At 40.4% G+C, this 20,141-nt stretch overlaps 1 protein-coding gene across 3 annotated transcripts in view; it reads left to right on the top strand.

Annotated features, from left to right (window-relative positions):
• SYNE1 (spectrin repeat containing nuclear envelope protein 1) overlaps nt 1-19,419 on the top strand; it is a 391,665-nt gene extending 372,246 nt beyond the window's left edge. For 2 of the 3 annotated variants that reach the window (XM_021716025.1, XM_021716026.1), the window contains 7 exons: nt 218-429; nt 4,088-4,288; nt 5,928-6,056; nt 7,560-7,772; nt 9,114-9,206; nt 10,581-10,639; nt 18,441-19,419. In XM_021716025.1, the coding sequence (XP_021571700.1) occupies nt 218-429; nt 4,088-4,288; nt 5,928-6,056; nt 7,560-7,772; nt 9,114-9,206; nt 10,581-10,639; nt 18,441-18,681 (1,148 nt within the window). In that variant the 3' untranslated portion in view covers nt 18,682-19,419. The remainder of the gene's footprint in view (nt 1-217; nt 430-4,087; nt 4,289-5,927; nt 6,057-7,559; nt 7,773-9,113; nt 9,207-10,580; nt 10,640-18,440) is intronic. The other variant, XM_021716027.1, reaches the window with a different exon arrangement.
• The last annotated feature ends 722 nt before the right edge of the window (nt 19,420-20,141 follow it).

Genomic DNA, 20,141 nt, shown 5'->3' with positions numbered 1-20,141 from the left:
CGCCGGAGCCCAGCAGGTCGAGGCTGCGGTGGCCGGGAGCGGCCACTGCACTCCAGTCTGGGTGACAGAGTGAGACTCCAACTCAAAAAACAAAAAAGGCAAAAATAAGTAAATAATAAAGTTAACCACCAATGTGCTTTGAAAGCACATCCTTTTTTGTTGAACACCTTTCCCCTGTGGAGAAGAAGTCCTTACAGTTCTGTGCTCATCCTGCCAGGTGTGATTGACCGATGGGAGCTTCTCCAAGCCCAGGCACTGAGCAAGGAGCTGAGGATGAAGCAGAACCTTCAGAAATGGCAGCAGTTCAACTCGGACCTCAACAACATCTGGGCCTGGCTGGGAGACACCGAGGAGGAACTGGAACAGCTACAGCGCCTGGAGCTCAGCACCGACATCCAGACCATCGAGCACCACATCCAAAAGCTCAAGGTAGCTGCCCCTTTCCTCTCCCACGATGGTCAGACAGAGGCGCCCCGTGGATGCCTGTTCAGATGGCACCTCTGGCTCCAGCTGTTAACTGTACACAACAGCAGGGAAGGCGTCCAACAAAAAATGACCAAGGCTGGGTGTGGTGGCTCATGTCTGTAATCTCAGCATTTTGGGAGGCTGATGTGGGAGGATTGCTTGAGCCCAGGAGATGGAGACCAACCTGGAAAACATAGCAAGACCTCATCTCTTTAAAAAAATTAGCCAGCATGGTGGCGCACACAACTACTTGGGAGGTTGAGGAGGGTACATCTCTTCAACCCAGGAGTTCAAGGTTTGTGGTAAGCCATGATCATACCACTGCACTCCAGTCTGGGCAATAGAGTGAGACCCCAACTTTTAAAAAAACCCAGAAAACCAAAAATGCTGTCCTTGCCCCCTGCCAGCCCAACTCTGGTGTTCCGCACAGATGGTTTCAAGGGCAGAAAGGTGGACCACATTGTAGAACTACCCACCATATAAATAATCACATAGGATTTCATGAATTGGTATTTTAAGAAATGACCAACTGAAGTTCTATGAAACATCCAGGCACATCTGGGACCTATTTAACCTCTTTGTAAAGGTGAATACAGAGCTAACCAGGGTCCTGTAAGTCTGTATTTAGAGTTGGAGAAAAACTCTCAGCCAGGCTCGGTGGCTCAGCCTGTAATCTTGCGCCTTTGGGAGGCTGAGGTGAGTGGATTGCCTGAGCCTGCGGGTTCGAGACCCGCCTGGGCAGTGAGACCTCATCTCTACAATAAAAAAAAAAAAAAAATCAGCTGGGCATGGTAGCGCATGTCTGTAATTCCGGCTACTCAGAAGGCTGAGGCAGAAGGATTGCCGGAGCCCAGCAGGCGAGGCTGCGGTGGCCGGGAGCGGCCACTGCACTCCAGTCTGGGCGACCAAGTGAGACTCCATCTCAAAAAAAAAAAAAAGAAAGAAAAACTCTCTCCAAGATCTTATCTATATGAACTTATGGAAATCTGATGAAATCATTTGCCCTTCTCGAGTGAGCAAAGCTTCCAAAATTGATTACAATAGTGGCAGAAGCAACTTTTTGCTGTAATAAATAAAACAAAGTTGTAGAGTAATTGTGATGAAACACCAGACATTTGCCGTTGATGTTGGTTTGGCCTGGGTGGGTGTAGTACACAAGATAATTTTCCTTGACTCCTCCAGCTCCAGATCTTTTTTTTTTTTTTTTTGAGTTGGACTCTCACCCTGTTGTCTAGGCTGGAGTGCAGTGGCACAATCACTGCTCACTGCAGCCTCAATTTCCTGAGCTCAGGTGATCCTGCTGCCTCAGCCTCCTGAGTAGCTGGGACTACAGACACATGCCCACCAAGCCCAGCTAACTTTTTGTAGAGATGAGGTCTCGCTATGTTGCCCAGGCTGGTCTCAAACTCTTGAACTCAAGCGATCCTCTCTCTTCAGCCTCCCAAACTGCTCAGGTTACAGGCATGAGCCACTATGCCCAGCCTACCTCCAGGTCTTAAAAGCCTTCTTCCTTAAGCCAGCTACTAAAATGCATTAGTATGTAGAGACTCTTGCAAGCATCCCAAGGACTGGGGACTCAGGTTCTTTTTAAAACTCCTTAGGGCTTTTTGTTGTTGTTGTTTGTGTGTTTGAAAGTGAAGATGGGTTCCTCCTCAAAATGTAGCTACTCTGACTCTTTGGGCTCAGGGGTTAAGTGTGTGCTGCTTTCCTTTTTCTATTTTTGGTGTACGCTGTTTATTTTGGTTTGATGTTTTTAATTGACATTTGCTGGTTGTGTTGTGTTGTTTTAAATTTTCAAACAGAGCTGAATCTTCCCCACAGATACTCCAAAAGTTGCAGCTTTATAGAAAGTCTTCTGAACCATGAATTTCAGGACACGGTGCTGGCTGGGAGATTTGCAATACCTGCATTATGAAATGCATTTTTCTCTGGATTCCTTCAGTTACTTTAGTAAGGCAGTGTGGCAATACAACCCGATTCCTTGCAAAGCTGATGAAGCAAATGCCGGCCAGGGCCTGAGACCTCAAAGAGATTAGGTCAGGGAAGTTAGACCTTGAAAGCCAGCCAGCATGATAAGAAAAAGCGACTTTCCTCTACACCCCTTTCTGATTCTTCCTACGTGGGTTTTCTGTGAATAGATCTGTGAAATAACAAAGTGTTTTCCACAGTGTCTCTTGATGTTATGTTATCTGTGTGGTTGAATCTCTATGACAATATGTTCAGAACTTATTGAAAAGTAAAAAAGAGTCGGGGTGCGGTAACTCACCTGTAATCCCAGCACTTTGGGAGGCTGAGGCGAGAGGACTGCCTGAGCTTGGGGATTCGAGACTAGCCTGGGCAACTTGGTGATACCTTGTCTCCATAATAAGTCACAAAAACCAGCTGGGCATGGTGGCATGTGTCTGTAGTTCCAGCTACTTGGAAGGCTGAAGCAGAAGGATTGCCTAAGCCCAGCAGGTTGAGGCTGTGGTGGCCGTGAGCGTGCCACTGCACTCCAGCCTTGGTGACAAGAGTGAGACTCCAACTCAAAACAAAACAAAACACAAAGAAAAGTAAAAAAGAAAAAAAGTCAAGACAAACTGGGAACATAACAGAACTAATGAGAAATTATAAGAAAATGCGACATGAGTCGATGTGGTTTTCAGGTTCCTCTCACCCTAACTGGATCTGGGATGTTGACATGGTACCTACGTGCTCAACTATGAATACAGATTCATGTGCTCAAGTTCCTGGAATTTGGTCCTGGATTTTTTAGAAATGCACAAAGCAAAAAAAATCAATCACCTGATTTTTGTGAAGTCAAACTAAACTGGTTAGTTCGTGAAACACCCAGTTGATTCTCTTTATCATCACCAAGATGTGGCCTGTGACACAGTTAGTAACAGCCCGTGGGCCACTGTGCCTATAGACTCAAAACATCCAGATCCCAGGACTTGGTACTCTGCTTTCTTAGCAAGCTTGCCACTTCATTCCCATGTGCACAAGTTTGGGTTTTGTTATGGTTGGATCCCCATGCAGGAGGTAGAGTCCATCATACTCCTTAGCTTGATCATTGCAGAGGGTTCTTGTTGCTTCCTGCAAGACTGGTCTTCACATTATTCCTCTCCATACCCCTTGCCCTGGCTGTGCTTTAAATTCACATTTTATGAAGGCAACTACCCTGAAATATTTAGTGGACATCCTTTGTCCATATGTAGTCTTAAAAAATGTTGGATTGGGGCAACCCCTTCAGTTCCCCTCCCACTGTGGGAACTTTTCTGTCCTCTCAATAAATTCTGCTTTCTCACTTAAAAAAAAAAAGAAGAAAAAAAATGTTGGATTGGGGTGTGTGTGTATGTATTGAGGATATTGTGTCCTACATATCACTCCATTTCTGACTTTGTCACTCTGTATTCCTTAAGATCCATCCATGTTGTCAAGTGGCTGTCTAATCCATTTCTTTCAAATGCAGTTCTCAGTAGTGTGTGCCAGCCATCTCTTACCTAGCCATCCTGTGAAGGCCAGTTTTAACTAGTGAATTGTTTCATTTGAGTGAAATATTTTCAGAAGTTGAAGGTACTTAAAAAAAAATACATTTTTGTTGCAACTGTCCTTGTTTGATTGTTCTTTTTTCTCCTTTCAGGAGCTCCAGAAAGCTGTGGACCACCGCAAAGCCATCATCCTCTCCATCAATCTCTGCAGCTCCGAGTTCACCCAGGCTGACAGCAAAGAGAGCCGAGACCTACAGGATCGCTTGTCCCGGATGAACGGGCGCTGGGACCGGGTGTGCTCTCTACTGGAGGAGTGGCGGGGCCTGCTGCAGGATGCGCTGATGCAGTGCCAGGTGGGCAGAGCCTTAGGTAGAAGGTGACTCAGAGCCAAACATTCTGTTTATTTAGTTGAGTCTGTGGCTTGATGTATCATGGTTCCTTAAGGGATGCAATTGCTCCCCAAAGTCGTTATTTGAGTGAGATTACTTTGTGCTCAAACTATTCATTTGACTGGAACATTTTTCTACATGCAACCAGGGTTCAAAGCCACTAGATCCCATCTTCTTTACAGCTAAGAAGAGACTATTCCCCAAGTTTATCTCAGTTTCAGTATTCCTTCTATGATTCATTCATTTGTTGAATTATTCATTCAACAAGTGTTTGCTAGTCACATAGGCAGACATTTCTTGAACATCAAAGTGAGCATTACAAATATTCATGCATTCATTTATATCATAAGTATTTGCTGAGCATCCACTGCACAGCAGATCTGGTGCTAAGCCATAGGATACAGCATAGCCTCTACTTTTGTTAGGGAAAACAAGACCAATAAGATGCAAGTAAGTAGTTAGCCAGAATATTTACAGATGTGGATGATAAGAGTAACTTGGGAGAGCCACTTTGGTGAGTGGTCAGGAAAGTTCTATCTCTTTCTGAGCTGACACTGGAAGGATGTTGCTGCGGGGGGATAAAACAAATGCAAAGTCCCAGAAGCATTAAAGGACCAAAAAAGAAGCCAGTGACTAGAGCATAGCCAGCAAGGCAGGGAGTGATAAGAAAGATTAGAGAGGTGATCAGGAACCCTATCACACAGGGCTTTGTGGGTCTTGGCCGGAAGTTTGGATCAGATTCTAAGCATGGTAGAAAGCCCTTGAGGGATTTGAAACATACTCTCCAGCTTTACATGTAGCCCAATAATAATAATAGTTCCTTGAAAGCAGGTACCCAGGCTGTTATTTTACCTCTGCACCCACTCCTAGTGCAATGCCTTGCATGTAGGAGAGCTTTGATAACTGTATCTTGAATAAATGAATGAATTAATGACTGGATGCATGACAGAGATAGGGGATTGGACCTAGGCCATAAAAGATGGAAAGATTTGGATACACGGAGAAGAGAAGGAAGCAGAGTTCCTTCTTTCTAACCTGTGTAACAGCACTACTCTTTCTTCAGAAATTAAATATTTTGATGCCAACTTTTCTTATGTATAAATTTTCCCCTAAAAAATTAGATGCTATTGGTAAGAACATGAGCTCATGATCAGGTCATTACAACAGCACCAGTTTCTTCCTCAGTGTGTGTATGCGTGTGTGTGTGTGTGTGTGTGTGTGTGTGTGTGTGTGTATACGCACCAAAAATGTATACACACTTTAAGAGATGTTATCTATGTGTTACTTTTCGAAGTTGAATTGAATTGTGGTAGCATGTGTAGTTTGACATTCACTCAACTATGCTTCTGCCAATTTCTTTGACTGTCCTGCCTGCCACATGGTGACACTAGCATTCATTGGATTAACGCCATCTTTTGAGTGAATGTCATGCTTAAAATGTGCATACATTTTTTGACACCCCTATATATATGTTCTTAAAACCAATGTATGTGTGGTAATGGTTGCAATTGAAAGAATGAAAGTTTAAGCTGCAAGAGAAAGAAAAATGTATTTTCCACAGTTGTGTTAAACACCACATTTTTTTTTTTTTTTTTTTTTTCAGGATTTCCATGAAATGAGCCATGGTTTGCTTCTTATGCTGGAGAACATTGACAGAAGGAAAAATGAAATTGTCCCTGTTGATTCTGCCCTTGATGCAGAGATACTTCAGGACCACCACAAGCAGCTTATGGTGAGATGTGTGAACTCTGGCAGCCTCCAGCTATTTTTAGCAGGATTGCATTTCATTTACAGAAAATGAACATAGATCTCTTTTTTATTAACCTTTGGTGTTATAGTCTATATTTTATACTTTTAAACTTCTTATAGTTTCTAATCTTTGTGAAGCAAACGTGCATAGAAGATGACATCTGCTCGCTTTAGAATCTGGTTCTAAAGTCATTGTTCAATTGTAAAAATTTAGATGTTCTTAATTTTACTTAGCTTGTACTTATTAAGGCAACTATTTGGTGAATTGCACTTATTTTTAATTTCAACTTTATGTGTTGTATCTATGTTCCCAAAGTATATTTGGTGGCTTGTAGTAAAAGGTCATCAAAAATGTTATAATAGGAAGAGACAATTAAGTCTTTTGATTTTGAAGAGGAATTAAATAATTCAGATTAAACATGAGCCTTAGCATCAAGTTTTCTGAAAACTCAGCCGAAAAGGAAACATGGTGAGTTGACTTATTTTCATTATCTGACAAAAAGAAAGCATATCAGTTCTCAAGGAGCAAGAAACATTTTCTAGCACTAAATTCAAAAGGAAATTTGCTGCATAGATTCTTATACAAGAATCTTTGGACAATAGAATGTATAGTATATTTAAATGATTTTATAAATGAAGAAGCATATTTGAGTTCCATTAGGAGAAAATGCTAAGCATTTTGTAGTTTTCTATATTTTTTAAATGATATGTCTTAACATCTAGCACTCACCAACCTAAACTACAGAATTAGTACCTTTTAATTTAGTACCATAATGGCCGAAACTGAGAGGAAATAGCTATACAACTACATTTTTACTTGTCTTTGACCTCTGACATTAAATCATGAATGATGAATCACTTTTCTTTTAAGCTTGACCAACAATCAAATGATACCTAGACATACTTGAGTTTTTATGACGTTTCATGTTTTACTTTTCTGCTTAAAAGAATATCTGAGGCCAGGCGTGTGTCTCATGCCTGTAATCCCAGTACTTAGGGAGGCTGAGGCGAGAGGGTTGCCTAAGCCCAGGAGTTGAAGACCAGCCTGGGTAGCATGGCAAGACCTCATCTCTACAATAAATTTTTTTTAAAAATTATCTGGGCATGGTGGCATATGCCTATAGTCCCGGCTGCTTGGGAAGCTGAAGCAGAAGGATCACCTGAGCTCAGCAGATCGAGTCTGCAGTAACCATGAGCCTAGGAGACAGAGTGAGACTCTGACTCAAAAAAAAAAAGTATGCTTCACTTGTATAATACTCTATATTCTAAATACTTTCATATACATTAAACAATTTGAATCTTCCAATAATGCTTTCTGTAGCCAGGCATCAAATAAGAAAATTGAGATCAGAGAAGGTCAGGGATCTTATAGAATATTTTTGGCAGAGGCAGGATTAGCACCCAGACCATGATGTTACTCTGCACTTTTGGAACTTTTACTAATTACCAACAATTCTTGGAAAAATTTTTCTTTTTGGATACATAGCAAATAAGGCGTGAGCTGGTAGAAACCCAACTCAAAGTGGCCTCATTGCAAGACATGTCTTGCCAACTACTGGTGAATGCTGAAGGCACAGACTGTTTAGAAGCCAAAGAAAAAGTCCATGTTATTGGAAATCGACTCAAACTTCTCTTGAAGGAGGTCAGTCGTCATATCAAGGAACTGGAGAAGTTATTAGACATGTCAAGCAGTCAGCAGGTAAGCTCTAGACAGACATCATTGTGTAGCATTTCTTACGGAAGGCCAAAGAAGCATCATCTGGATTCATTTTAGAAAGATTTTGAATACAGTACTTGTCAGAATGGAGTGCCCACTCTCAATCACTGCTCTCATAAGTCCTGTCTCAGGACACACGGATTTTTATAACAGGACACTGCTTTTGATTCTATTATATCCAAAAGCTTTCTTAAAATTGTTATCAACTCTATTATCACCACTACTGTGGCATTTTACTTCACCTGTTTATTTAAGAATTCACACATTTTCAGTTGTACAGCCATGGCAGAGCAAACCAATTGTTGCATATGAGTTTTGTATTCAACACCTCTAAGGCATGAATCCTTCTTATGTAGACAGTAATACATTCATGAAAAATGGTTCTCTATTCATTTTTAATACTTTTTTTCTTAAATCGACTACATCATGGTACTATTGTTGGTTTTGAGAAATGCATTTGTAGGAACAGTGGTGTTTGATAAGATTCTGTCACACACACATAAACACTTTGCCCTTCTATAAGCATGCAAAAGAACAATCTACTCTGAAGAGCAGTGGTACCAGAAATAATATAGTTTTCTGATGCTAAAAAGTGGACTCCTGAATGACTATCTCTTGTTTCTAACCTGAGTGGTTTTCTCCAGCCTGAGTGACCTGCAGCTGTAAGGCAGACTTCTCCCCGTGTCCCTGCCCCCCAAGCCAGCATCCACTCACTCAAATCTAGGAAATACTCAAGCTATAAATAAAACATGGCAATACCAAAGCTGTAGCTGTATTTTCCAGAAGGATCAAACATACAACCAAGAAATTTCAATGCATTTAGAAGAGTTAGGTCCCATTCTTGTAGCTGTCTGATTTCATTTTTCCCAAGGAGGGTTTGATTTTTATTATGGGGGTATGAGGGTGGATGAGGGTGGAGTGGGAATTGCATTGTGTTTTACGGGAGTCCCCATGACTCTGGGACATGGAGTTGTTAAAATAATCTTTTGGTTGGGCACAGTGGCTCATCCCTATAACCCCAGCAATTTGGGAAGCCGAGGCAAGAGGATTGCCTAAGCCCAGTAGTTCAAGATCAGCCTGGGCAACTTGGCAAGACCTCGTCTTTACAATAAAATTTTTTTTAAAAATTAGCCAGTTTGGTGGTGTGAGCCTGTGGTCCCAGCTACTTGGAAGGCTGAGATGAAAGGCTCGCCAGAGCCCAGCAGGTCAAGGCTGCAGTAGCCATTGAGCGTGCCACTGCACTCCAGCGTGGATGACAAAGTGAAATTCTGACTGAAATAAAAGTAAAAATAAATGAAATAAAAGACTCTTTCTTCCACATAGGATTTGTCTTCCTGGTCTTCTGCTGATGAATTGGACACCTCGGGATCTGTGAGTCCTGCATCAGGAAGAAGCACCCCAAACAGACAGAAAACGGTAACTTTCCACTGGTTGTTTTCATTTGGCCCATGGGAGGGAACACTGAGGAGTGACAGTATTTGCACCTACCACAGGGTCCACAGGCCCTCCTCCCACACAGCAGGTGTCCCCTACAGAAGACAGCAGTCACACAGGGTAGCAAGGTTCCCCAACCCTGCTGCGTGCCCTCCCAGTATGTGCTCAGGAATGAAAAATAGCAATTCTGTTTTTCAGAAGAATCAGGACTCAACGTGTGGCTGGAATGCAGGGAGAAAAATTACCTTTCTTGCTCAAATAGCCATTTCTAGAATGGTGCTCATTTGTCCTTTTGGTGACTCCTTCTTCAAGCCACCATGTCCACCTTAAAACGGTAGGCTGTCACTTACAAGAACACCTCCCTGGAGGTGGACAGAACCTGGAACGTCTATGAGGCCATCAAATAGATAAAATGAATGGAGGTTCTGTTGACTCTCAAACTAAGATGCTCCTGGGTAGTGGTTCTGAAGGGTTTTGGCTATCGTATTGCCCCTAAAGGGGCAACAACCCAAGCCAACTCACCCACAGACCTTGGTGGGGACTGCCTCTCTGGAACACAAAGAAGACCAAAGGACAGATTTGGCCCCTGCTATCCTCTGTACCTTAATTTCTCTGTGTAATTAGAAGCTTGTTTTTTGTTTTGTTATTTTTTTTTGTCCAGCTTTATAATGATATTCATTCCATTTTTTCTTAGTTTTTAGAAGCATTGATTTCATTTGTACCTTTTTGTTATAAACACATGTTCTATGCTGATAAATGTATTATCTTTTTTAGGATTGTTTTTATAACTACATTCACTAGTTTCCTATAGATCCTAGTTTAAGAATGTGAAGGAATACTGGCTTTTTGAGTCCAATTTTAGCCTTTCTTTAACTGGAATATTTAACTTTCTGGACTTCATTACTACAAAGAACATTCTCATATTACCATGGCTATTTTTTATCTACCAAGAATTTTAATACCGTTTCAGCATTCTAAAATATGGAAAAAAATGTAAATATCTTTGAAATGCATGGTATGGCATAATGAATTTTATATTTATTGTAAGTAAAAATACAGAGACCCTTGAGTGGTATAGAATCCCTAGTGTTCCTGCCAAGCACTTGGGAGGAAATATGCCCACCACTGTGTGGCCTCCAAAGCCATAACTTAGTTTTCATTCATGGCTAATCATATAGATATCAATTATTTCACTTCACAAAAGAAAAGCCAGTTTCCTTAATTCATGGGTACTGATCATTTCATTTGATTTGTTTTTCCTTTGCTGCACTTTTAGTTTAATTTTCATTAGTAGCTTGTCTTTATTTGCCTGGACTGAACATTCTTCTTTCTTTACCCCCTGTTCATTGCAAACAGCCACGAGGCAAGTGTAGTCTCTCACAGCCTGGACCCTCTGTCAGCAGTCCACATAGCAGGTACCTCATTCTCCTGGTTTCCACACTGTTCTAGAATCCCAAGAGGATGATGAAAAATGTTCATGATTTAGAAAGGCCTAGATCTGGTCTGCCTCAGCGTAGTTGAGAAATTACTCACTTCAGTCTACTTCTTTTCCTAACACATTGGAAGAGCTATTTCTAAATGAAAAGTACAGGTAAAACTCAGAGCATAAAATATTCGGACTCCACAAAAATCGTATCTAGCTATGTGTAGCTGATCTGGTACTTTTCATCAAATTGTCAATAAGAATTTACAATACAGCTGGTGACATCGCCGTTTGATTCATGGCAGAATTTTATCATCCTCTTTACTTCTAGAGTTTACAATAAGACAGGTAATAGATCAATGAATTATTTTACCATTCACAGAACCCACAAATCTGAATAAAATATACTAACATCCCCAGCTTTTTATTTTATTCTCCAGTTTTATCCAGATCGTGGGTTTTGGATTCTCAAAATGGCAAGTCCTGATTTGATGTTCTTCATTGAAAATTTCTAAGCACCTCTCTCTCTTCTGCTTATCCTAAAACTTCTCTTCAGTCAGCATACCCAGCCACTCACTCCCTTGGCACTCAGCAAGCTCTGTCACTCTGGAGCCCACAGCAGTCAGTGTCCCTGCCCAGCCCTCTCCCGAGAGCCACCTCACAGCTGCCACCCTGCTTCACACCTGGCCTCCGACAGTCCCTCGTCTCTGCATTCAGCAGTGCTTTGCTTTCATTGTCGTTGGTGTGGTGTCCGTGCTCCTCTGCCCCTCCAGTAATCAGTCCATGTTTCCCCAGACAACGCTCTAAAAAAATGAAAACACTGTCCTCGGAGCTGATTTTTCATTCCAATCCCAAGCAGTTCACTGTTAAAGTAGATTGTCCCTCTGGAAACTTAATCACCACTGAGCAGGAATCTAAATTCCTGGAAGGAGGGTGGGGATGAGGAAGCATAGGACTGTAAACAACCTCTGGGTAACAGCTTTCATTTTCCAGCTGTGTGCTGGAGGGACTGGCTATTTTATTTGGTTCTTCCCACTCAGCTGAAGTATTACAGAACATATTTTGATATACTTTCTGGTTTTAAGCCTCCCTTTACTATGGTTTGTTTTTGCTTTCCCTTTGGTTTTGTTTGAAGACAATTTTGCACATTTTTTTTTAATCCATAAGAAAGTAGCATTCATGAAATGTGGAGAAAGACTCACAGGGACTTTTGAAGATAATGATGGGCATACACAGAGGCTCTGATGTTGACTCAACTCCCTAGAAAAAGACCTAGGTGTACTATAGACAGATCGTGTTGCATAGGGCATCTTTTCCCCCACAAACTGCTGATGAGTCATGAACAGAGATGTACAGTATCCCCATCACGTGCTTTTAAGGATACCAGAGATCAGTTCTTTGGTTTATACAGATGACAAAGACAACAAGGGAAAAATTTGTATGTTCTTATGCAACACCCATAGCGATCACCCTTTGGTTCTCAAACAGTGCATATCTATCTGCTCCGCCAGTTATCTCAGGTAGCCACACAAGTCTTTTGAAAATGTCAAAGGCATCATTTCTTAGGGCAGCAAGTGCTTCCACGTGCCTCCTAACAGGGCTTTGTGGCTGGGATGGCCACAGTCTAACTGCGACACCTGCAAGGCGCCTTTCAGTTCTGCTCTGTCCAGCACTGTTGATTAACATCTTTCTGAGCATTCAGCAGAAAACTCTTGGATACTCAGGAGGGAATAGAATATAAATAACCTTCACCTGAATGGCAAACATCTTGGCAGACAGACTGTGGTTGAATATTCCAGGGATTCTTTATGCTTGGTCACTGTTTGGGGTGCATTCAACCCCGACAGAGTCGGGGTTGCAGAGTTGCTGGGGAAGAATTAACTTCACCCACAGGCCAGGCTACCACGGTATTCCTTTTCGTTGAGACTTGAGATATCTTGTGTTTGATCTTGCACTGGTCCAGCAAATTTGAAAAGTTATTGCAAAAGCACAATCTGCAATGGGAAAATTTTAGACATGGATGCTTCCTGAAAAGAGAAAGAGGATGAGTTGGAAGAAACCTAGTATTAGTTTGAAGGGAGGGGTTACTCATGTGTTTTTTGTTGTTTAAAGTCAGATGTTAGTAATACACTAGCATGTTACATATTTCTATTTGATTTGACGATAGTGAGTCTATATCCTTATATAGGATGTTCTAAACCTATATATGGAGCAATGCCAGTAGTTACTGAACACCTACTGTGTTCAAACCCTGGGCCTACAAAACTAATACAATATCACTCCTGCCATTAAAAGACTTACAATGTGTCATAATCTAGAGGTTCCCTAAATCATTACAAGGAGCTCTCTGGCACTTCTTAAAATTAGAAACATAAAATTCTGTGCATTAATTCATCATAACTATAGTCATTATTTTTATTTGAGATTAAACATACTTTAGAAGCCTACTTTCAGAACAAGACTTATGATAGTCCAGCTGGTAGGTACATGTTCCTACAGCTGACTTAAAAATGTCTAACTCTATTGCCAATAATTCTTTAAAACTCTATTGTTGCTGAGTTGAAGTTGACGAGTAGAAAGATTTCCAGCAAAGCAAGGGAATAATTGCTCTGTAGTCTGCATAGAGTGAATTGATGACTTCATTTTAAAGCTTAGAATTGTGAAATGCAAAATTGCCCTAGACACCTTTGGTCTCTGGCACCTTCTTTACTGAGAAGTAAAATAGGAATAGAAATGACAAATGGTTGACTGAAACACTATAAGGGAGGGAAAAAATGCCTCATTTTAAAATTTGTTCTAGGTAGTCAAATATATTTAAGCAAGTGCAATGGTTTTTTGCATGTACACTAAGGCCTCACCATAAAACACTATTCAATTGCTTGTGGAATTTGTTTTCAAGTATTTTCTGTCAGATTCTTTCCTGGTGGTCTATTTATTCAAAACATGCAAAGAGGTTCAGCACAAGCAGTCTCCCCTCTGAGGCAAACTGGCCTCCCATGCCCCAAGGACAGCTACAGGGTAAGGTTCCGATAAGTTTCTCTTTTGCTATTTTGAGGTAGGCTTTTCCAGTGTTTCTAGGGAACAAGTCAGGCCGTTTGGGAAATTCATCACATCTTTGAAAGCACTATTAATAAATCAAGTATGTTTTTCTGAGAAAAAGGCTGAAGCCAGCCAACCCTCAGGGGTATGAGTCAGCACACCCTTGATATAATTATACAGATAATAATGACAAGTTGCTGACATTTATTTAGTACTTAATGTGTTCTAAGCACCACACTAAGCATGGTATACATGTTACCTGATTTAACCTTTTCAAGAACCCCATGGCATGGCTATATTTCCCAATTTATAGATGAGGGCACTGGGGATTAAAGGAGTGAAGAGTTAGGATTTCAGCCTAGGTTTCCTCTGATTCTGGACCCTACCTTGTTAACCACACCAGTCTACTGAAGGGCTTTTTATGGGTAGGATATTTCAACCAACAGTTCCAGGACAGAGGCCACCACAGGCTTCATGAAGTAGCTTAGGACTACCCATAACATTTGGTTTAAAATAAAAGGAGGCCAGAGTCTCAACTTGATTCTGGAAACTTATCTTCTAAACTACATATCCAGGAACTATTGGATTAGCTTCAAAGATAACTCATATAAGAGCGGGAAACAAGATCGTGGACAATCTAGATATTTCTGCAAAATAAATTCCTGTTATAGTACTGCCAATGTTAACCAACAGGTAACAAAATAAATTGAGAGTATCTTTTCATTTGACTTTAAATGACGTATGTGCAAAATCCACCCATTTTATTTTCCTTGATCATGTACAGTGTTCAAAGTGAGTCACACTCTCTGTGTGTGGTATTCAAACTTCTCACACCTATGTGTTGTATACACTTGCCTTTGTTTAGTATTTTATTGGGTACCACTCCCTCCATATCATTCTCTTTTCCTCAAAATTATTTATTTATTTGGGGGCAGAGATTAAGCAATTCCTGAGAAGCTATTTACTCAGAAATTTGAAGTAGTCAGGGGAGTGAGAAAAAAAATAAATGTTTACTTGTATAGAATAAGCACATTTTTTCTAGACAGATTAACTTGATATATGTCCATTGATTAAGTTTCTTAAGTAAGTTCACACGCTTAATTTTTCCTTTATAAGCACAATCTAAACTAGCAACTGTTTACATCATAAGGCCTGTGGAGGATGGCCAGTGACTAATCAACAAGTTTCCCTTGTTCTTTCCCTTATTGAATTTCCCAAGACTCTTGAAACTTAGATGATTTTAGGTCAGTAGATAAATATTCAAAGTACCCTTTACCCTGGGATCATTAACCTGTTAGTACTAAAATCTCGAGGACAAGTGTACCCTGAAGAAGAGGCAACTTTGGGCATGTTGAAACTCTGGCACTTATCCCAAAGGGGGGTTAGGCATTTTTCTCAGAAGATAGATTGGACATCAAGGACAGTCAACTGCGTGGACAGCCACTAAGTACTATGTGTTCTCTTTGTCTTTATGTCAGCCCATTGCTTCTCCCGAAGTTGCCATTCTTCACCATTAGAAGTCATGCACAAATTAAATTTTAATAAAGAGTGCTCTGATGCTGTTAAATGTGCCATGTCCTTCAACAGCCCATATTCAAAAAAAATGGTGACCTTTCTAGTTTTTCTCAGGAGTGAACTAGTCAATGTGCAACCCTGGTTTTGATCTTGATCTTTGACCTAATTGCTCAAAGAAGCTAATAATTGACACAGAAGAGCTATTCAGCTATCTCAGATTTTATTATCAATTCTGTGCCCGAATCTGCTCATCACTAAAACCCTTAAGCGTCTTCTAATAAAAAACAGTCAGTTAGATATTTAATAAAGAGAAAATGGGAGCTCTTTTCTATCATTCTGTGATAACTCATCCAGTAACAGGTGGTGAATGTTGGCTGCCAGGGCATATTTTCAAGTCATGGGAAGGATATTTTGAAGAAAAACTCAGTCCGGAATTTGTGGGTAGCTATCCCATCCTTCTCAAAACATTTTAAGATAGACCATTAAATCATAAACAGTCACAGCCAAAATAATTTTAGGATATTAGTGCACGCCTCATCATTGAAAATGAGAAAACTGAAGGCCAGAGAGACAAATTCACTTGCCCGTGATTATACAACCACCTCAAAATAAGATGTCTTCATGTCTGATTTGATGATCAGGTGATAATACAAGACATTATGCCTAAGGGTATTTAGACACGAGGAAACCACTTGCTTAGAGATATTTTAGGATGCGAGTACAGTAACCTCTTCTTTACCTGTGACATAACTATGACCTGCATGACGGTAACTCATATCGCCAGCCAACAAACATTGCATAGCAGAGAGTGTGGTGAGCAGGGATTTAGGAACCCTGAGCTTCTGGTAGTTCTCTCCTTTTAATTTTGGGACTTGGGGCAAGTCACTTACCCTGACTTTACAGCCCTAGTTCTGGTAGTTAGAATCACATGGTTGGAATCTTACTTCTGCCACTTGTTAGTTGTGTAAGCTTGAGCCAGTTACTTCACTACTCTGAAGTGAAGTAGGTACTTCACTACCTCCTTTTTGTCACCTATAAAATGTAAATAACAAGTACACCCTAGAGAGGACCACATAACCAAAGGTTAAAATGCCTAGAGAATTGGCTAGCAATTAGAAAAATAAACATTAACTATACTTACCTACTTATTTACAAAATTAGGAGATGAATTAGTTTCTCTCTAAGGTCCTATCTCAACATGACTATTTTATACTCAAGTAACTTAAGAAGTTTCTATTTTCTCCTTTCGTTAATAAGATATATGACATATTTCTTTTTATGTTCTACTATATTTTCACAAAAATATATATTTTTTCCCCTCTTTTTTGACTCATTAGGAATAACTCATTGCTCTTAACATAAGGGCAGTTAATCAGTTTGGCCACTAGATGGTGATTGAGTTCTTGTGGCTTCTCAGTTGGGAGATTTTTTTTTTTTTTTTCTTTTTCCATTTTTATTTTAGATTCAGGGAATATACATGCATATTCATTACATGGACATACTGTATAGTGATAGGGATTGGGTCTCAGGTGGCCCATTCCCCAGATAGTGAAGATTGTATCTAATAGGTAATTTCTGAACCTAACCCCCCTCTCAGTTGGGAAACTATTGACACTGATAAATTAGCAGAAGACATAAAGTATGTAAAACATAGAACTTAAAAATTTGGAAGTCTGTTTTAATTTGAAGAGATTAATGAAGAGATGGGCACACATAGAGGTAAAGTAAGTTGTTCAAGGTTACACTGTCATTAGTTGTGGACTTCAGAAAAGGATATTGTTCCAATTTAAGCCAGTGGTATGTTTTTTCATTACACTACCAAAACTGTAATAGAAACACAGTGTGGTGCAGGGCTGCTTGATATTTTCACAGAACCAGTCTGTTCGTCTCCCATTTTTCTTTGATGGCTTCATAAAATATTTTTGAGTAGTCCCTCTACTCTCTTTTAAGGAGATTATATCTGATTTTTATTTTAACATTTATTTTCTGTGGTGCCACCCCTTATCCCCATTGATATTAGGATAATCTGTCTTCAGAAATTAACAGTTAATTGGGGAGCTACAAACAATGTTTTCTTATGAGCCAAACCTACAGTTACCAGTACAGTTTTTATACCTTCATAATTTTTCAGCAGTCTCAAATTTAATATTCTTACCCATAGTGATATTAAAGTCATTAGGGACTTCATACCAGGTGTGTGGGCATGTGTCTTTTGGGCATATCTATTCTTTTTGCTCATCTAATGTTGAATGGGTACAGGTGTACACAAAATGCTTCTTGCAAATAACATGTCTTCATCTAGTAGCCAATAATAAAAAAGTTAATGGCTGTTTCCAAAAAGAAAACCAATTGCACCCAACTCAAAACCTACTTCCATATTCAGTGGTTCACAGGCAGTCTTTCTTTGAATTTTGAAATCTGTGCATAATTTTTAGTGCACTATTTAAAAGGAAGGTAAAAGTGAAATAGAAAAAACTGGAACTTAGAGTGTTGAAGGGACTTCAAGGTCACAATCTGTTCTCCTCAGAAAATGGTGTCAGTTTTCCAAAGTCACAGAGCTAGTGATAGGATCAGCCTAGAGTCTACATAATCTCACACCAGTGTTCTGTAGATGAACTCCACGGCCATTCCATGTTCATACAGCTTCAGAACCCACTAGCATCAGGGCCAGATGCTGATCCAGTGCAAGATGAAACCAGGGTATACTCTAAGATTAACTAAATGTTGGTGGGTCTGTGCAAAAATAGCTAGGACTGTTTTTATTCTCACTGCATGGATTTGGGCATATCCAGGATGGCTGGATGGGACCCTTGGAATGAATCCGACATCAACTAATTCTGCCTAACAATGTTCCTGATATTCTTAAACCAAAAATGCCTGCATCAAACATCCACATTTTAATTATCCTGTATCTACTTAGCTTATACTGGTAGAATGTGTATAAAGCAATTTTTTTTTGCTGATGGAAAATATCTCACCAAATTAAGGGATAAAAGGAGCTGAATTTGAATCCAATTAGTTGACTGACTAAATGTTTATTTTTCATCAGTGCAGTTTCCAACCAACTTCACTTGGTAGTGGGGGAATGACCGGGGCGTACTGCAGAAGGCTGGCGGCTAACTGCCAGGTTGGGTTGTTCATGGCATGGCCCTTTAGCTTCCAGGAAGGTGCAAAAGCAAAAAGCAGCATCCATCCAACCACTGAGTGATCTGAGTTATTTATGTCGGTTCTTCTCTCAGGTCCACAAAAGGTGGCTCCGATTCCTCCCTTTCTGAGCCTCGGCCAACTCGGTCGGGCCGAGACTTCCTGTTCAGAGTCCTCCGAGCAGCCCTTCCGCTTCAGCTTCTCCTGCTGCTCCTCATCGGGCTGGCCTGCCTTGTACCCAGGTCAGAGGAAGACTACAGCTGCGCCCTCTCCAACAACTTTGCCCGTTCATTCCACCCCATGCTCAGATACACAAATGGCCCTCCTCCACTCTGAACCAAGCAGACACCATCTGCAGACTTGCTGGTAGCATAAGGGGGATTGGACCAAAAGCAATCCCAAGCCATCAACAACAGGACCTTTATCTTGGCAAAAGCTCTTGTTGTGGCAGCTCTAGCTTTCCCTGTATCCTGTGTGTGCAAATTATGGTGTCAGAGGTGGATGAGAAACAACAGGAGAACAAACAGAGGACAGAAGATTTGGAAGAGATTCGATTTCAGACTCTGAGCCTTAGCACTAAAGAGATTGAATTAGGACCTCCAAAGATCTCTGGACTTGTGAATGCTGGGCCATTGGCCCATCCTATGCGTAACCAAGGACCTGAGTTGACCATCTGGGCAGCTTTCCCATGGTGCTGCCCCATCCATCATAAACGACCCTCCCAAGCACCATGTCAATATCATACAATCTACCAAGCAACCAGTGCTGAAGATATTTTACAACCTTGTAACATACAGTTTTTAAAAGCCTATATGGCAGCTTCCTTTTTACCTTGTTTTCCTTTTGGGCATGATGTTCTCATCTTTGCTTTAGAAGCACAAGCTGTAAATCTAAAAGGCACTTTTTTTAAAGGTGTAAAGAATAACTAGATGTAATAAATCAGATCCTGGAAGACTATGTGAAAAAGAAGTTGAATGTTATAGTTTTAAAAAGATATTTATGTATGTACAGTTTGCTAAAGCCAAGTTTTGTTTGTATTGATTTCTTTGCATTTATTATAGATACTATACAATATTTTGTCTGTGCTTTTTTTCCCCCTAAAGAAATGACTCTAAATTTCATTATTAAGCCGGCACTGATTGGAATGTAACTTAAATAATTTTTTTTATTTTTTATTTTAAACATGCAGGGTACAATTCAGTGTGAGGTATACAAATGGTCATTATGCAGGTACCCTTGTTGATGAGAAGTGCCCCCCCAGCATTTCTCACTAATTCCAATCCCACCCCTCCTCCCCTGGCAGTTTCCCACTACTGCCAATCCCTTTCTTACAGTATTATGATCATTGTTCAAGGTCCACATATGAGTAAGAACATGTGGTATTCAGTGCTGTGTTTCTGTGATAGATTACTCAGTATTATGGACTCCAAGTTCATCCAAGTTGCTGCGAAGTTCATAATTTTGTCCTTCTTTGTGGCTGTGTAATATTTATCATGTATATGTACCACATTTTAAAAATCCAGTCTCTTTCTATGGGCAGCAAGGAACTCAAATATGTTGGAAAGATAAAAACAGCCCCTTTACAAAGTGGGCAAAAAATATGGATAGACACTTCTCAAAAGAAGACATATGAACAGGCAACATATAGATAGATGAAAAAATGCTCAGCCTCACTAGTCATTAAAGAAATGTAAATTAAAACCACACTGAGGTACCACCTAACTCCAGTCAGAATGGCCATCATCAGTAACTCAAAAACAACACATTCTGGAAAGGATGCGGGGTAAAGGGAGTGC

The sequence above is a fragment of the Carlito syrichta genome, unplaced genomic scaffold (assembly GCF_000164805.1).
Source record: "Carlito syrichta isolate Samal-C Ts95f unplaced genomic scaffold, Tarsius_syrichta-2.0.1 Scaffold308114, whole genome shotgun sequence".
Classification (NCBI taxonomy): domain Eukaryota; kingdom Metazoa; phylum Chordata; class Mammalia; order Primates; family Tarsiidae; genus Carlito; species Carlito syrichta.
Note: the sequence above shows the minus strand (reverse complement) of the source record. Positions and strands in the feature narration are given on the sequence as shown.